The sequence below is a fragment of the Zingiber officinale genome, chromosome 9B, assembly GCF_018446385.1.
Source record: "Zingiber officinale cultivar Zhangliang chromosome 9B, Zo_v1.1, whole genome shotgun sequence".
NCBI lineage: Eukaryota > Viridiplantae > Streptophyta > Magnoliopsida > Zingiberales > Zingiberaceae > Zingiber > Zingiber officinale.
The window spans coordinates 2,046,985-2,064,993 of NC_056003.1; the positions used below are offsets into that span (position 1 = coordinate 2,046,985).

Sequence of the window (18,009 nt, forward strand, 5' to 3'; positions counted from 1 at the left end):
CTTCTAATTGACTAGATTTTAGTACTTCGTCCACAAATACATTAAGCTATGCTGACTTGCAAGATGCATATCTTGTTCTCCTTGTCTAAGATTGCTAGAATATGTTCATGGCCTTGCATCATTCTAGAAACTACATTTTAGTGTCATTAAGTGGAATGAAAAGTAGCATTGGATTGATGATTGCAGAATGTTTGATACCTCGTGACAGATAACATGAGATGAGATTCAATCAATCAAAATAGGGTCACTAGAGTTCCGACCATCACCACCTAGACAGGGAAGATCTGGAGCGTCCCCACGCAAAATCTGCACTTTGAAATGCATCTTCTCCTTATCCATCAATTCGAACACGCATCCATCTCCCATGTGCATATCATTATCGACAACAAAAGCTCTCCATCCACTACGTCTGAAATATTTGTTGTCTTTGTGATAGACATAGTGAACCTCCCACATCTTATCTCCACAAAACAAGAGTGCACGAGCAGAATCTTTTGGCATATGATGGGAGAATTGCTTCGGAATGGACTGTACATTAAAGTAAAAAAAAAGGTATTAGTTACATTTGAAATGCTTCGTTCATGTGGGCTAGAAAATTTCTTCACTTAAGACCTGGACAAGCATAAGCATGTGTTCTAATATCGTCATTAAGCAAATGCAAGCATCAATGAAGAGAAAGAACTCATAATGAATTCACATAGAAAAAGGTATGAATGGTAGATTGCTGTGAAAGAACCGAATACTCTTTTACCATATCAATTCATTGACAAGTTTGACAGATAGTATAAGTTTGGCAACACTGAAGTTCAAATACTTCAGAAAAAAAATGAAGCACCATATTTTTAGATAGCAGATATCTACCACTCACATTAGATATATTGAACATATACACTTGGGAAAGTATGACATACCCAAACAAAATAAATAAATAAAGGTTTATTATGAACATTATCTAACAAATAGATGCCTTTATAAGATTACTGTTTAACTTCAATAAGCACCCAAGTCAAATAAAAAAAGAATACCGTCTTGAATTAACAATATTTTCATCATAGGGAAATGTAGTGCTTTGTAGGAGAATTGTTTGAGTAACCAATTGCAAGTCCTAAGGAAGCAAAAGCTAACTAGTTATCTGAGCAACTACAGTTCAAGTGAATGGGTGTGAAGTGAAGAGTCTTGTTTGATGTATTGCATCAACAATGATAAATATAGAAGTCATACCAGTCTGTAATCATGGACATCATAGCGCGACAAAGTACGTGTGAAATATGGATTTCCTGAAAGTGGAACAATTTCTCTTTGCTGGGCAAACATTGACGTTACTACAATGTTTTCTTCAAATTTTCACTTGTTCTTGTCCTGCAACGACCACTTTTAAGTATTAACATGAAACAACATGATCTAAGTTTCCTGACTATCAAACTCGGAAAAACTACATGGAAAAACATGGAGAACAGAGCCTCAAAATAAAGATAAGCATCAAACCACCAGGACGACTCAACGAAACTCAATTGATCAGATTTTGTTCAGGCAAAGTGATGCAACATAAAGACTAACCGTATTTGAACATTCAATGCTTCACCGAGCTACAAAAATATGCAAGGAAGACAGAATCATGGTACATTTCCAACGAATTACAGATTTATAGATTTCATACTCACAGGAAAGCTCACTCCAAGAACAACAAACTATAATAGAACAGCAGCAAGAAATACTCACATACATCGATTCCCCGGAAACATTCCTTCGTTAGCGTAGCAATTTCCAAACCACATTGAAAAGATTAAACTTTAGGAATGTTCTCACAAGAACAACCGATAACGAGATTCGAAGCCATTCGTTTTTCACCCGAAAAACAAAAAAAAAAGACGATGAACAGCTGAATAAAATGAAAAAAGAAAAGAAAAGAAAAGAAAGAGATCGGGATTTAGAAACCCTAAATAAAAACTCCAACAAATGCATCGCTCAGAAGACGACGGAATGGAAGTCTCACCGTTGTGCTCGGAGAGGAGGAAGCAGTTCACGTGGGTGGGAGATCAGATGCAAAGACTTCGATGATAAGGAAAGGGAGAAGACGAGAAGTCGCTAATCGTTTGCTCGGAATCGAAAATCCGCAGTTCCCTCGCTTCTACAGATCTACTTCTTCCTCCGGTTCCTTAAACCCTAAATTCTAAATCATAGCCCATTAAAATAATTGTGCGATTTATTTTTAACGGACTTAAATTTGATTACAAGTTCTACCTTCATTCGTTAGATATCTTCGAATTCTCAATTTAAATTCAATTTTATTTTATTATTTAAAACTGTTATTATTCAGTTTAATAATTTATTTATTTAAAATATCAAAAAGAATTTTATTAATGAAACTAACGTATGGAAATGATAATTAAGAGTTTAAGGTAATTGTTAGTTTAAAATAATACCTTATCTTAATGTGTGTACAGGTCACCGTTCGGGGATCTGACGGTGAAGAGCGCGACTCGTCCGGATCTCCGTCGATTCCTTCGTCCTGCACACACCGAAAACTCGAAATCTTCTTATTCTCCTTTTTTTTGTTTTTTCGTTTCAACCTTTTCCATTCGTAATCATCCGAGCTCTTGCGTTCGCGAAGCATTCTCGTAGAGGGTCGACAGCCATGTCGGTGAGAAATTCTTACTGGCTCTTTATTTTTCTTCAATTCGGTTGGAATTTCTGAATCTATGTTGTAGGGTTTCGTTTCTCTGTTAGATTGCTTGATCTTCTGTATAAACCAACGTGATTTATCTGCGTACTTATCGGTCCTTTTCTGGGTCATGATCTGATTTGGGTGAGGGATTTTTGAGAAAATAATGATCTGATTTGGTTTCGCCCCTCTGGGTTTGCTTCCTTAAACAGAGGAAATTTGGGAATTTTATGTATTGGCGCAGAAATAATTGGTTAATAGTTTGAATTCAAGATAGTGATTTAAAGCTAAATGGATGACACTTTGGGTGGGCGATTCTGTAGTTTGGCGTTGTCAATGACGAAGGTATTTTGAATGCACTTTTTGTTGCACAATTGAGCTTGAGAAGACTCTTCAGATCTGACCATTCTTGTTGGACTCGAAGTGGTTTGAAGCACAAGATAACAGCAGTACCTTTGCCTGTTTTGCCTTTTGTTTTCTAATGGTTTGACATGCTTGTATTCCTGCGGAGGGGTTTAGCAACGTTAATCTGGCCAAATGGTTAAGTCTATGAAGTCTAATTTACTTTGTTGACTATAGAATGATTTGTGAGTTATGTTCATGACTATCGTCACTTGGGTACTCCCCTTGTACAATTTTAAACCATCAATAAATAGAGGATCCACACCAAGATCAAGTTGAAGATAAAATTCAGATTGGTAAAATTTTGACCGAGCTAGTCCAATAAGAAGAGTTTATTTGGTTTAAATTGTATCCAAAATATTTATCAAATAATACATAATAAAATAATAGTTTGAATTGAATGTTTTTTTCCTTCAAAGTTTTAACAATCCCTCACAAAATTTTAAAAACTCTTAAATAAAATGGGAATGAGTTACTTTTCAAATCTTAAACTTTCACTTACTATAGTAACTTCCATTGGAAGGCAAGGAATGAAGTAGGTCTTGAACTACACTATCTTTGAACCCAATATCTACCAAAATACACTTAAAATTGGAAACTAGAATGTTATGGTGCACATTAATGGTTGAGTGTTGGTACCCTTGATTGTTCGTAAAGAGTTTGAAAAGGAAAAGAGGAAAGTGATTTTTCATTGTTTTATAAGTCATGCCTTTTCGAATAAAGGATCCACTAAAAATCAGGTCGAAGATAATATTCGACTTGGTAGACCTTCAACCAAGCTCGTTTAGTAAAATGAGTTTGTGTGGTCTAAGTTTATCCAAAATATTTATCAACTAACCAAATAATAAAAATAATAGTTTGCAATAAGTGCCTGTATTTTTTTTTTTTTTTGAGTTTTTGAAATTAACAACACATGCCTACTAGATAGACTGACATACAAGCCACTAGAGGCGTGGGTGAGCTCCATCAACTTTCTTGAACAGTTCACTATCTGGGTCTTTAACACTTTCACTTCACCCGTGGCTTTATTTGATTTAGATGACTAGGAATGAGTTGATTTTCCATTCCAAGGATTCTTCTTCATGGTTGATTTGTTCATGGTTTATTTTGTTGGAGTTTTTGGGCACATTGGTCATTGCTGGAGAATGACACAGTTTTCCTGTTGACTATGAAGCAGTTTAAATCACAATGTGGTATCTAATTAGATATCGAACAACTATGTGACATCTTCTGGAGCTGCCAGTGTCAATGCATCTGCTATTGTAATCCTCAGTTAGTTCAATGCATTTGCTGAGTGAACTATTATTTACTCATTTTAGTTTTCAAAAAGAAAAAATAAAATAAATGCATATAATTAACACTTTACTTTTCCTGTTGCAATAAAATGTATCCAGCTATTAGATTTCTTGGATAAAAGTAGGCATGATTTAGCTACCTATCAGTAAACTCAAGTCAGAGTAACAAGAGAGGGGGAGACCTAAGACTTTTTTTTGCCACTATATATGTCCTTTTATAAAACACTTTGTTTGACCTGAATTATTGGAGTTTCTGTAAGATTAGATTTATCTCAGAGAATTATTTTGCTGCAGCTGTAACTTTCTGAAACATATATATGGCACCCTTCTGTTAGACTTTCAAAAATCAAATGCCATAAGGTCCTAACCGGTATATTCTTAATAATATCTAAATCTAGTTACTGATTCCGTTTTGAATGCTTTTCAGGTTAGGACAGCGAAGGTCAGCAATGTTTCACTCAGTGCATCTGAGCAAGATATCAGAGAATTCTTTTCATTTTCTGGTGAAATTGACTACATTGAAATGCAAAGGTTTGTATTGAAAAATGCCAATGCATTTATACACTTCCTCATCTAAGTTTTGCTATTGATGATTTCAAGTTTCCCTTACTCTTTGTAGTGGAGACGAGAGATCGCAAGTTGCATATGTGACATTTAACAAGTCGGACGGTGCAGAGACAGCTCTTCTCCTCTCAGTATGTTTGCATATCATTCCCATCATATGTTGATAGTTCCTTTGTTGGAGTAACTAATTACTGCTGTTATGCATAACAACACAGACATAGCTTGTGATGTATACAACAACAAACAAACTTTATCTCACTAGGTGGGGTCGGCTTAGCTTGTGATGTATAGTGATGTTTTATTCTTCCATATAGACATCTTTTGTCTTTTCAGTTTCTCTTCATAATAATTATATTTTAAAGAAATTCTACTTCTAGAATTGATTGAACCTGTGTAGGGGCATTGCTTGTAGTTTTATTTGTCCGTGTTATACTTGAATTCTTCATCCACGTGCCCAAGATTCAAGACTGCAGCAGCCCAAGTGACACATGATATTCCAATTGATCATGTAAAAATGTTTAGAAATAGTCATTTCGTAGATTTGGATCTATATACATGTTGGGTACTCATGATTGCGTTCAAGGACAAGTAACTATAGTTGATACTAATATCAAAGAAACCTTAAATCATATTGTATTTGTAAGGGGGAAAAAGTTGGAAGTTTCAGAGGTCTGAAGGAATTTGTATTGGTGCTGGCATAAGTTTTTCTGGTTTAGTGTTCGTTTGGTTAGCCTTGATGATTAGGTTTATTAGTTTTGATTTGATTGGATTAGGCTATTACTGTTGTGCAAGGAATTTAATATATATCTCATGGCTTATTTTACAGGGTGCTACAATAGTTGACATGACCGTCACAATCATACTTGCTGCCGACTACGTACCACCAGCGGTTGCTCCCATTCCTTCGATGGTAGAATGTCTAACTATTAAGATTTACAATGCTTCTTTTCCCGTGTAGCAGTTCCTACCATCTCAATTTTTTTTTTGGATATTTTATCATGATATTGTACATCCAGTCAAAAGACAGTCCAGCTAGTGGCTCTGAATCAACTATTCAGAAGGCGGAGAATGCCATCAGCACTGTGCTCGCCAAGGGTTTAATGCTTGGGAAGGATGTTTTAGACAGAGCCAAGACATTCGATGAGAAGCACCAGCTAACATCTGCTGCAATGACCAGCGTCTCCAGTTTTGATCAAAAAACTCGTCTTAGTGAAACAATAAGCACAGGAGCATCTGCTGCCAACCAGAAGATCTTGGAAATGGACCACAGGTATCAGGTTTCTGAGAAAGCAAGATCAGCCATTGCTTCTGCAGAGCAGACACTTAGCAATGCTGGATCAGCCGCCATGGAAAACAAGTATGTTTTTGCTGGGGTGTCGTGGATGGTAGGCGCAATCAACAAGGTAGCTAAGACTGCAAGTGAAGTTGGAACAAAAGCAGTGGAGAAAGCTGCAGTCAAGGAACAACAAAGGAAGCCCTCTGAAGACGATGAGGCTGAAGGCCTCTTGTCGGTCACTCCTCTAGCTTCATCTTCTGATCATCGTAAGAAGCCTGAGCCTGTTCAAGGCTTGATTCTTTGAACTGGTTTCGCTACTCCTGTATATAAATATAGGGAACTCAGTACTCATGTAGCTACAATACGTGATGAACTTTATCCTATTCTGTTGCTATGGTTTGTAGGAATATTTTTTTTTTTCAAATGATGAAATGAACACATAGGTCGTAGTCTTAACTCACGGTGACGCCCGATCATTGCTGCGAGTTAAAGCAGCAGCTTGATCCACGATAAGGATTGGAAAATTGCTTCTGATAACTTGACATTGCAGGCAACGAGGCACTTCCTCCAATAATTGATGTATGAGAATGTTTTGTCTTTATTTATATATATACATATATATTCCATTTTCTTTATGGCCACATATCATCCATTGAAGAGGCTATCATTTATCTTTAATTTCACTCTGTTTTCAACTTTTTGTCTATTTGATTGATCATTGTGGTAGTGTTTCATGTGATAGCCCTTTCCTACAAAAGTTGGATATCTGGATTATCCCCACAAATTGGTACTTAGGTGATAGATGTTTAACAGAGATCGAATGAAAAATTCTATTTGTTAGTTCCGATTCATGGATGTATAATTTGATCAATACAGTTTGAAATTTGTTTATCTTTTTGGTTCAATTGATCGATTGCTTCGACAATGTAGGTTTAGATTTGACCAACTAGTTTGTTTTGATCTACTCACTTTTGTTTTATTTAGTTAATCTCATGTATCTAGTTCTTTAAATTAATTAATCCCGAAGACGATTTGATTCTATGAAAATTTTATCATAAAGATAAATTAGGAGATACTTATAGTGATCTATCCAGATGACCCACTTTCTTAAGCCCGCTCGTTATTCATTGGATTGAATCCCTTATAATTCAATTATTTTTTTTCCAAAATTTTCTATGAGCCATTAAGATAAATCGGGAAAAGTTCACGGAGGTCTATCCAAGTAGGCAACGTTCTTAGAGTTATCATCTATACGGTAGATAGGAAGATAATTGAACGCCCCATCTATATCGTAGATAGGAAGATAATTGAACGCCCTTACCATTATACCGTAGCTGGGAATTGAACCATAGGTGTCTGAGAGATAACTGAACGCCCTTACCGTTGCACCATAACCCTAAGGGCGAGGACGATTTTGATCTGCTCACGTGTGGCAAAAGGTGATTCGCTCACCCCCAGAGTCCCCGCCAACCTATCCCTAGGCAAATAGGGAGATAAATCACCCGTCAACCCGTCCCAGGATCAATACGGATGAGGTAAATCACGGGTGGCTACTAGCCTTTGGAATAGTGACTAACACATAAGGGAGGCATTTACCTCGGCTTTGCCGAGATTCGAATCCCAGATCTCATGATGATAACACTTCATGTGCTAGCCATTAGATCCATCCGAGAAGATCGATTTTAATCTACTCACGATCTTTGATATGATTGATTTATCTGATCGAGTTAGCTTGTTTAATACAATTTGTTCCGCCTAGCTTGGCTAGCCGAACTAGTTTATTTACTTGTCGTATTTGTAATTTGATTAGCTGCATTGATTGACTTGCTTTGTTAGTTCTTAATAAATTAAATATTTATTAAATGGTCAATAGATTATAATAACAAATAAAAATTCATGAGAGAACAAAAGTAAGCAGCATAGAGCTGCCTGTTTCATATTTTGAGGATATTGAAATCCTGAAAGTTAAATTCTTGATTCAAATTTCTCCTCTAATGAGCTTCTGTCTGTGGAACTTTATCAGTGCTCATTTATCTCTGCCATAAATTTCAGCACTGCTGTGTTCATAAATGATGGAACCTTACATGAACTCATTGGGTGGTGCCTGAGCAACATACATCCTTAATTGCTTAACAACATGTTTGAGGTCTTTGCATCTAGAATTGAAGTGCAAATAAGTGGGTTTTAGGGTTTAATCTGTCAATAATTAACTTGACTTAGCTTAAGTAGAACTTTGTTAATCAATTCCATCTTTTTTTAATTAAACTATTCATGTCTAAAAATGCAAGAGCTTTGTATTAGTTTTTTTTTTAATTTGATGCAAAAAAAAACCAAAAAAAGTATTTTTTTTAAATAAATAAATAAATCCGACATATGTTTGAAAAGATCTGGTGACATTAAATGATTCACTGAAAATTAAATTGTCACAAGATGCTGCCATTAAAGACGGTCCTACTTGTATTATACGCCTTTAATTTTTTACTCCTTTCTCAATCAAAATATTTTTTTAAAAAAATATTTCATTCATCTAATATTTTAGAATTTTAAAACAATTGCAGCTAAAAAGGGTAAGCTATTTTGATACTTACTTTTTCCCCTTAACATTTCTGGGAAATTACTTATTTGCACATTCGAATCTAAAATTATTTTGTGATTATCGGTCGATTAATGTAACAAATAGTACAAGGTGTTTAATTTCGTCATCTTTAGTTGTTTCAAAGAAAGGGAGAGTACATAACATAATAGTGTGTGTGTATAAGTATTATAAGTTCCATAGATTTCAGAAAAATCTCCAAATTGAAAATAAGTTAATAAAAAAATAATTCAAAAATGAAATATTCACAAGACATTATGATGAATACTTTACTGGTGTTTAGTGTTTACTACTAAGTGATGCATAAGGGTGGACTATTGAGGAGCGTACACTACCCATTTTTAAGCCCTCGAGATGCAACGGACGGATGTTAAGTTATCACTCAGGTATTCATGATTTGATCCCTAGTTACTGTACATTTATAAATATTTTTCTTTCAAATGAGACGCACAATCACGAAATGATTGACTTTTTAAACACTTGTCACAAGCGCATTTCGATTTAAATTTTTATAGGATCTATACTTGTATATTTAATGAGAAGGTGTTTATTTGTGCGATGCCAAATTGAGAAGTGGAGTGCTCATGGACACTTTGCATTTGCATTTCCACACACTACAGTACAATGGAAGTAAACATCTAACTTTTATTCATTATCGGATCGAGTAGACTATCGATCCGTTAATCTAATTTTTAAAACATTAAGTGATTTAATTCCATCCTTGTGCCATCAAATTCTATCCAGATGTTGTACTTAACATTAATTTGTTGAAACCATCTTTGTGTGCAAGTGTTTTTAGCTCGAGCGGTGAATTTGTCACAAGCTTAGTCAACTAGTTAAATCATTTATTGTGCAAAAGGGAATCCAATGAAAAATAAAACTTTTAAATTTGATTGATGTGGTGTTAAAAGAGGTATACTAAGGACAAGTCAGAGGCGTGAAATGCGATCGACGTATCAAAGTCAAGACCATCAATATCAAATAATCAACGAGCTCACCAAATTTAATCGAGCAGAAGTCGACGCCAACTATTAATCAGGCTTGAAGAGTCCGATCGATTAGAAGACTCATCTGAGTAGATCACTCGTCTGATCGAGGTAACTACATAAAGAACATCATATGCTCACAATTGACCAAGTGAATGTTATGCCGACCGGAGCGCCTATCTAGTCGGGCAAGAAACAATCTACTGAGCTGAGGGACTACGGAGAAGAGCCTTGAGCGACTAGGCAGGGAATCCTTGTCGAGCGGCTCACCCACTCGGCCAAATAGTGAGACCCCTCCCATATCTCGTAATATCTCTTTCGGAGGTAGTGTCGCTGACAACAGGACATCATCAATAAACAAATCACACGATGAAAGCTTCTACTGTCATGTCATAGATTTACACGCCTTGTTAAGGTATGGTGTCAAACAGGGCCGTCTCAACCATTCTTGAGGCCCTAGGCGGAAAAAAGAATTTAATATTTTTTAAAATAAATATTAGAAACATTTAATTTTATTAGTTACAGCAAAAGGTGTAATTTGTCACCCTAACAGGCCAACATGACTGACCCTACGACCATCTATGATGAGGTAAATTGGGAAGCTACAGTTGGCCATTACAGGATAGCATTTTTCTTGACTTTACCGAAATACAACTTACCCATTGTAACAATATCTACCCCGTATTAGCAACTCAACCATATCCTGGGGGCGACATTTAATTTTGTTAATAAAATTTAAAAAGTCAATTTCATATATTACCAATAATTATTTATATAATTAGAAGCAGTGACCAATTAGGCGACATACTAATAATTTTATGTTATGTCAAACCTCACTGGTTTATTATTAGTAAAATTTAAAAAATAAAAAATATTTTATGATATCTAATTTAGAAACATTAATAAATTATTGTAATATTATTAATATATATTTTAATTATAATTTTTTTAAAAAAAATATCAATCATTTTTAACTTCGAGGAAGGAAAGTCTCGACACAACAGTAAAATTATCGTGTGACATAGAGGAAATATGTTCGAGTACTAGATATAGTCACTACGTATAATAGACTCTTCCTTGAAATCCCTCATTGATGGAAACTTCGTGAACTAAATTGTTTTTTTATCAATTTTAACTTTGATAAATTATTAATAAAATTTATTTATTCAAAAATATTTAGCTAGAAAATATTGATGATGAATTATTAAAAAAAAAAATTGAAAGAAAAATAAAATTTAAGAAAGAAATAAACAACATTATTAAATATGTTTTTACTTTCAAAATATTTTTATCAAAAATATATATATATATCAATTAAGTGTAACCAATAAATCTTTTTAATTTATTAACCAAATTTAATTTCGATTAATAAATTAAATTTTTATCATTAAAAATATTTAAAATTACTAATTAAATTTTAATAAAAAATAAATTACCAACTAAATCTGATTTTAATAGTAAAAAATTAAAATTAACAATTAAATCTAACACGAGTAAAAAAATAAAAATGATCTAAATTTAATCTATATAAAATTTAAATTTTTTTTTTGACCAAATATAGTTAGCTAATAAATAAAAATAAATCTCGACTAAAATTTATTTTAACCATAATTTTAAATATTTAATATCCATACTCATATGTTTTAAATTAATATTCATATTTAATTTATATATATATATATATATATATATATATATATATATATAAAATTTGTGGGCCCCAATATAATAGGAGCTCTAGGCATAGGCCTTAATGACCTATGCCTTGAGGCGACCTTGGTGTTAAATACACTTTCCTGACATGTCTTTTCATAGGACAATTGGAAAACCGTGCCCGCGCCTTAAGAAATGTGCTTGTCGCTTATTGAAGTACTATATAAAAGAGGGTTCATGTACCAGTGAAGGTATGTGATATATGTTATTTGTGTTCGTTCTCTCATTGTTGCTATATTGCTCCGTCGTCTTTCTACTATTCCGATGACTGACTTGAACATCGGAGGGCTAATGTCGGGAACCCCTTCCCTGAGTTGACACTGACGTTCTTTGTGTTGCAGAGCTAAACAGAGTCTTCACGTGGTCAATCGAGAAGTCACATTCCCAACCAGTTGTCTTCATCGTTTTCAGACAGGTATATACACACACAGATTATAGTGTACATCTATACGTGAGCGTATTATTTATTTAATTATTTTTTAGGGTTTAAGATTTAGGATATAGTATTTGTTAGGATCTCTTCGTACGGCTAGAGAGAGGGGGTGTGAATAGCCGCCCCAAATCACTCGTTTCTTCCTACAATTCGTTAGCGCAGCGGAAAAATAAACTAGAAACTAAAGGAAGAATATCAAACCTTAACACAGCGATGTACGAGGTTCGGAGATGATGCTCCTACTCCTCGGCGTGTCCGTAAGGTGGACGAGCCCTATCAATCCGTCGGTGGATGAGTCCCCGGAGAACCGGCTAATATAAACTCCTTCGGGGTGGAGAAACCTCACCACAATCTTTGCAACAGCAATAAGGAGTACAAGAAGAACAAGAACACAAGAACAACAGGAATGTAAAAACACTTGCTTGCCTCTTGTTGTCGATTGGAACCCAGATGAAACAGCAGCTTCTAGGATCCAAACTCAGCTAGAAAACCAGCAGGAAACTCACACAGAGCTTCAGCACAATGAGAGCTCAGCAAAGCTCTAATCGCAGTAATCAGGAAGAGGAAGTTGCACCAAAGCCTTGATCTCCTTTTATAACCTGCGAACCTGCACAGCGAAGACAGAAGCCAGCGGAGAAGACGGAGCGACCCGTTGTGACTCAACGGTCGAATCGTGGACCGATCAGGCTCCACCCTGATCGGTCCAGGACCCTTCTGATCGGTCTCGGGGACCGGCTCTGGGCTGATCGGTCCCTAGACCGATCAGAATGCTTCACAGAAAGTTGCCTCCACAGACCGATCCCACCTCTCTCGGCTGCGTCTCTGATCGGTCGTGGAGACCGATCAGGCTTCATGCTGATCGGTCCCCAGACCGATCAGTAAGCTCACAGAACCGATGATCACCTTCTGTTTGTCATCTGATCGGTCACCAGATCGATCAGATACACAAACGTATCACTGGATCGGTCTGCAGACCGATCCAGAGCTTGGTTTTTGCCCAAACCAAGTCCCAAACCTTCCAAACCAATATCCGGTCAACCTTGACCTATTGGTACATCATGCTTAGCATCCGGTCACTCCCTTGACCTGCTAAGACTCCCCACCAAGTGTCCGGTCAATCCCTTTGACCCACTTGGACTTTCCTCTTCGTGCCAAGTATCCGATCACTCCCTTGATCTACTTGGACTTCCCATCACCAGATGTCCGATCACCCTTGATCCATCTGGATTTTCCCTTGCCCGGCTTCACTCACCAGGACTTTCACCTAGCTTCACTCACTAGGGTTTTCACACTGCCTAACATCCCAGTTAGGACTTTCTCACTGCCTGGCTTCACTCACCAGGACTTTCCAACTGCCTAACATCCCAGTTAGGACTTTCCCACTGCCTGGCTTCACTCACCAGGACTTTCCAACTGCCTAACATCCCAGTTAGGACTTTCCCACTGCCTGGCTTCACTCACCAGGACTTTCCACACTGCCTAACATCCCAGTTAGGACTTTTCCGTGCCAAGTCTCCATACTTGGACTTTTCTAGTGCCAAGTCTCCATACTTGGACTTTTCCCGTGCCAAGTCTCCATACTTGGACTTTTCTAGTGCCAAGCTCCCTGCTTGGACTTTTTCAGTGCCAAGTCTCCATACTTGGACTTTTCTAGTGCCAAGCTCCCTGCTTGGACTTTTCGGTTGCCAAGTCTCCATACTTGGACTTTTTCCCGAATCAGGTCAACCAGGTCAACCTTGACCTACGGTTGCCCCGATAATCTCCTAAACATCTATTCTTGTCCCATATCAAGAATACAACTCTTCCACGAGTGTCAAACATCAACATGCAACTCAACTAGGTCAACCTTGACCTAAGGTTGCACCGACAATCTTCCCAAGTCAAACATCAAAATACAACTCGAGTCAGGTCAACCAGGTCAACCTTGACCTAAGGTTGCACCAACAATCTCCCCCTTTTTGATGTTTGACAAAACCCATAATCAAGTTAGGTTAACCCGATAACCTAACTTAAGTTTTCCAGTGCCATCTTCCAATGTCCAATGTTCTTTCCTTGAACATTCTCTGGACATTCTCCCCTTAGGTTAACCCGATAACCTAACTTGGGTTCTTCAATAATTCTCCCCCTTTTTGACACACATAAAAAAGAATTCCAATGTTCTTCCTCGAACATTCCTTGATATTCTTCCCCTAGCTTAGGTTAACCCGATAACCTAACTTGGGTTCTCCAATAATTCTCCAATGAACACTCTCCCCTTTTTGACACACATCAAAAAGAAAAAGGAGGGTATCAAGGTCAAGAGTTTCTTCCTAATGAAAGTCCCATACCTTTCATTGAAACTCTTAATTTCCCCCTTGATACTAAACTCAACAATCAACTTAGTGATAATCCCATATCACTAATCCTCAAAAGTCTTAAGGAGTAAAAACTCCTCCTAAAAGTCAACTCCCCCTTGACAATTAGGTAAAACTCCCCCTAAAGGTCAACTCCCCCTTTGACCATTGCACCAACAATGTCTTTGAGAGTTCCAAACCTTTAGAAATCCAAAAACACCACTTCCATAACTGAAATTTCAGACAACAGCAAATTTCGTGACGCAGCTCCCGATCGATCCCCGGATCGATCGCTCTTCACCGATCCACAATACTCTGGATCGGTCTGCAGACGGATCCACAATACTCTGGATCGGTCCGCAGACCGATCAGATCTTCCTGGATCGGTCCCCGGACCGATCCAGCCACTGAAATCAGAGACTTCCGGAAAATCAGAAACTCCTAATAAATTCAAGAAAATTCCAAAAATTATGAAACTTTGAGGATACATTCCTCATATCATACACTATCATGGAAAAATAGTTTTCTATAAAAATAACTTCCATTTTTCAATCTTGATACAAAGTTCAAAAACTTTGAAATAGTTCAAGTTTAACTCAACTTTGTATCACAATGTTCATTGATGAATGCAATCACTAGGAAGGCTTCATCAAGGTTTTTCAAAACAATTTTAAAATGCTTTTAAAACCATTTGAATTTAGGACCATAATCTTAGGGCTAGATGTACATGACTTGTACACAAGCTTTCCCTATGATCCTTAATTTCTTGAATTAGGGTCATCTAGGTACAAGGACTATGCACCTTGATCCTAACTCATGATCCTAATATCTCACACACATCTAAGGTGTATCAAACCACATTCAAGTCAATTTGATGTGGATTAAGGTCAACTTAGGCTAAGTTCTCATGCATTTTCTAAACACCAATTTGATCTCAATATCAAATTATATGTTTGTCCTTAAATCAATTTCATTGATTATAATGCAAGAGATGATGACATGGCATATAATGATATCATAAGTAAAAACATGTGCCAATGTCATGATGTCATGACATAAAGTTTGAAAACTTAAATAAAGCATGACATATAAACTAGCCTAAGCATTATCATGACATTTCAAATGATAATAAAACTAAACATGATGTCATGACATGTGAGGGCAAACAATCATGTCAAGATTCAGCATAAATAAATATACCTAGATTACCTATCTAAGTATCTTTAACCACTTTGCTAACCTAAAATTTAATCCTAGATTGCCCCAAAATGCCAAAATCCTAATTTTGACACTTCTTGAACTCTAGATTAATTCATGCCACTTAAAGATCAAATTTATCCTCAAAACTTGGCATGTTTCATTTTTCCTCGAGAGTTCTCTAAATTTTCCCAAATTGTGCCAATTGAGATTAAAAATGAAATTTCCAATCTTTAGGCACATTTAACTCTTCAAAGGAGTAAATGACAATTCCATTTCATTTTCAAAAGTTCTCAAAACCTTGAAAATGCTCCTTGAGTGTCAATTTCCTCAAAGTTGGGTTAACTACCCTTCTTATTGGAGTTGACACTCTCTAACCCATCTATGGGGTAGAGAAGATGCTCCTAGGAACCCAATACCTATTTGAACTCATTGGGTTCACTAAATATTCACTAGGGATAACTTCCCTAGCAACCCTCCTAATGACCCTTTTAGGCTTTGAAGCCTTGGTCATTTGGGACTCATCAAGATCAACTCTAGGGGTGACTCCCCTTGTGACCTTGGTGGTGGTCTTCCTAGCCCTAGGTTTTGTTCCATAATCGAATGGAACATTGTGGTAAGTGGGCTTGACCACTTGGGACTTAGATTTGTGACCCAAACCTTTCTTGTCCTGGGACTTTTGACCCTTAGGCCCTAGAGTTGACTTCTCTAAATTTTTAAGGGCCTTTTCTAGGGTATCAAGCCTTGACCTCAAGACTTGATTCTCCTTTTCTAATACCTCAAGTTTTGATTTGTCATTCTTTCTTGAGGTGTTCCTAGGCATGTGTCTAGTTGATTTAGGGTTTCTACCTAGGTTTTCCTTAACCTTAGAAGTGTTAATCCTAGGGTTAGCATTCCTAGTAGTATCCCTATCTAGGTTGACATGTTTAGCACCTAAGCACATGTATTGATTTCTAGTGTTAACATGCTTATCATTATTTACTAATGCAATAAAATTACTAGCATGTATCCTACTAGAATTGCACGAATGAACCTTAGAGGTTACCTTAGGGTTTGCCTTAGCTCTCCCTATCGATGTGCCCGGTCTCTTGCCCTTGTGAGGTTGCCTCCCCCTCGGACAATGGCTCCTATAGTGTCCCCTTTGCTTGCATTGGAAGCACACGATGTGCTCCTTGCCCTTGCGTTTCGGGACTCCGGCTTCCTTGACGTTTGGCGCCGGTGGAGTCTTTCTTACCCTCTTTGGACACTTACTCTTGTAATGTCCATGTTCCCTACACTCAAAGCACATAATGTGTAATTTAATTGAACTTAGATTGCTTGAGTTACCTAGGGTTGAGGGTGGATGCGAGCTCTCTTCTTCATCCCTTTCGGAGGTAGAAGCTTCTTCTTCTTGCTCCGAACTTGAAGAAGAACTCTCCTCCTCTTCGTCCTTAGATGTTGAGTAACCCTCAACTTCTAATTCCTCTCCTCCATGATGTGAGCTACTTGATGACTCACTTGTCTCCTCTTCATGGCTTGAAGTGGAGCTCTCCTCATGGTACTTGGTCAAGTTATCCCACAACTCCTTGGCATTGTTGTATTTACCTATCTTACACAAAACATTAGTAGGTAATGAAAATTCAATTGTTTTAGTTACCTTATTGTTGATCGTGGATTGGTGGACTTGTTCCTTCGTCCACTTGTTCTTCTCTAGAGGCTCTCCTTCTTTATCCATTGGAGGAGTAAACCCTTCTTGTACACAAAACCAGTTCCACATATTAGTCCTAAGAAAATACATCATCCTTACCTTCCAATATGCGAAGTTGTCGTTGTAGAAGGGTGGAATGGTGATGTCTTCTCCGAATTGATCCATCTCTAGCTTGTGCTCCCACGGGTGTGAATCCGATGAAGAGCGACCTTGCTCTGATACCACTTGTTAGGATCTCTTCGTACGGCTAGAGAGGGGGGGTGTGAATAGCCGCCCCAAATCACTCGTTTCTTCCTACAATTCGTTAGCGCAGCGGAAAAATAAACTAGAAACGAAAGGAAAAATATCAAACCTTAACACAGCGATGTACGAGGTTCGGAGATGATGCTCCTACTCCTCGGCGTGTCCGTAAGGTGGACGAGCCCTATCAATCCGTCGGTGGATGAGTCCCCGGAGAACCGGCTAATATAAACTCCTTCGGGGTGGAGAAACCTCACCACAATCTTTGCAACAGCAATAAGGAGTACAAGAAGAACAAGAACACAAGAACAACAGGAATGTAAAAACACTTGCTTGCCTCTTGTTGTCGATTGGAACCCAGATGAAACAGCAGCTTCTAGGATCCAAACTCAGCTAGAAAACCAGCAGGAAACTCACACAGAGCTTCAGCACAATGAGAGCTCAGCAAAGCTCTAATCGCAGTAATCAGGAAGAAGAAGAAGTTGCACCAAAGCCTTGATCTCCTTTTATAACCTGCGAACCTGCACAGCGAAGATGAAGCCGGCGGAGAAGACGGAGCGACCCGTTGTGACTCAACGGTCGAATCGTGGACCGATCAGGCTCCACCACTGACTGTTCGGTCTGGGGA

At 37.4% G+C, this 18,009-nt stretch overlaps 2 protein-coding genes across 2 annotated transcripts; one reads left to right on the top strand and one right to left on the bottom strand.

Annotated features, from left to right (window-relative positions):
• Positions 1-146: 146 nt before the first annotated feature.
• LOC122024112 (B3 domain-containing protein Os04g0386900-like) lies at positions 147-2,235 on the bottom strand. The gene is made up of 3 exons (XM_042582659.1): positions 1,994-2,235; positions 1,222-1,359; positions 147-528 (listed from the first exon to the last, which is right to left on the bottom strand). The coding sequence occupies exons 2-3, from the start codon at positions 1,312-1,314 to the stop codon at positions 226-228; spliced, it is 396 nt and encodes a 131-aa protein (XP_042438593.1). The 5' UTR covers positions 1,315-1,359; positions 1,994-2,235; the 3' UTR covers positions 147-225.
• A 254-nt stretch (positions 2,236-2,489) lies between these two features.
• Positions 2,490-6,608, top strand: LOC122025463 (binding partner of ACD11 1-like). The gene is made up of 5 exons (XM_042584277.1): positions 2,490-2,641; positions 4,787-4,890; positions 4,979-5,054; positions 5,750-5,833; positions 5,940-6,608. The coding sequence occupies exons 1-5, from the start codon at positions 2,636-2,638 to the stop codon at positions 6,501-6,503; spliced, it is 834 nt and encodes a 277-aa protein (XP_042440211.1). The 5' UTR covers positions 2,490-2,635; the 3' UTR covers positions 6,504-6,608.
• The last annotated feature ends 11,401 nt before the right edge of the window (positions 6,609-18,009 follow it).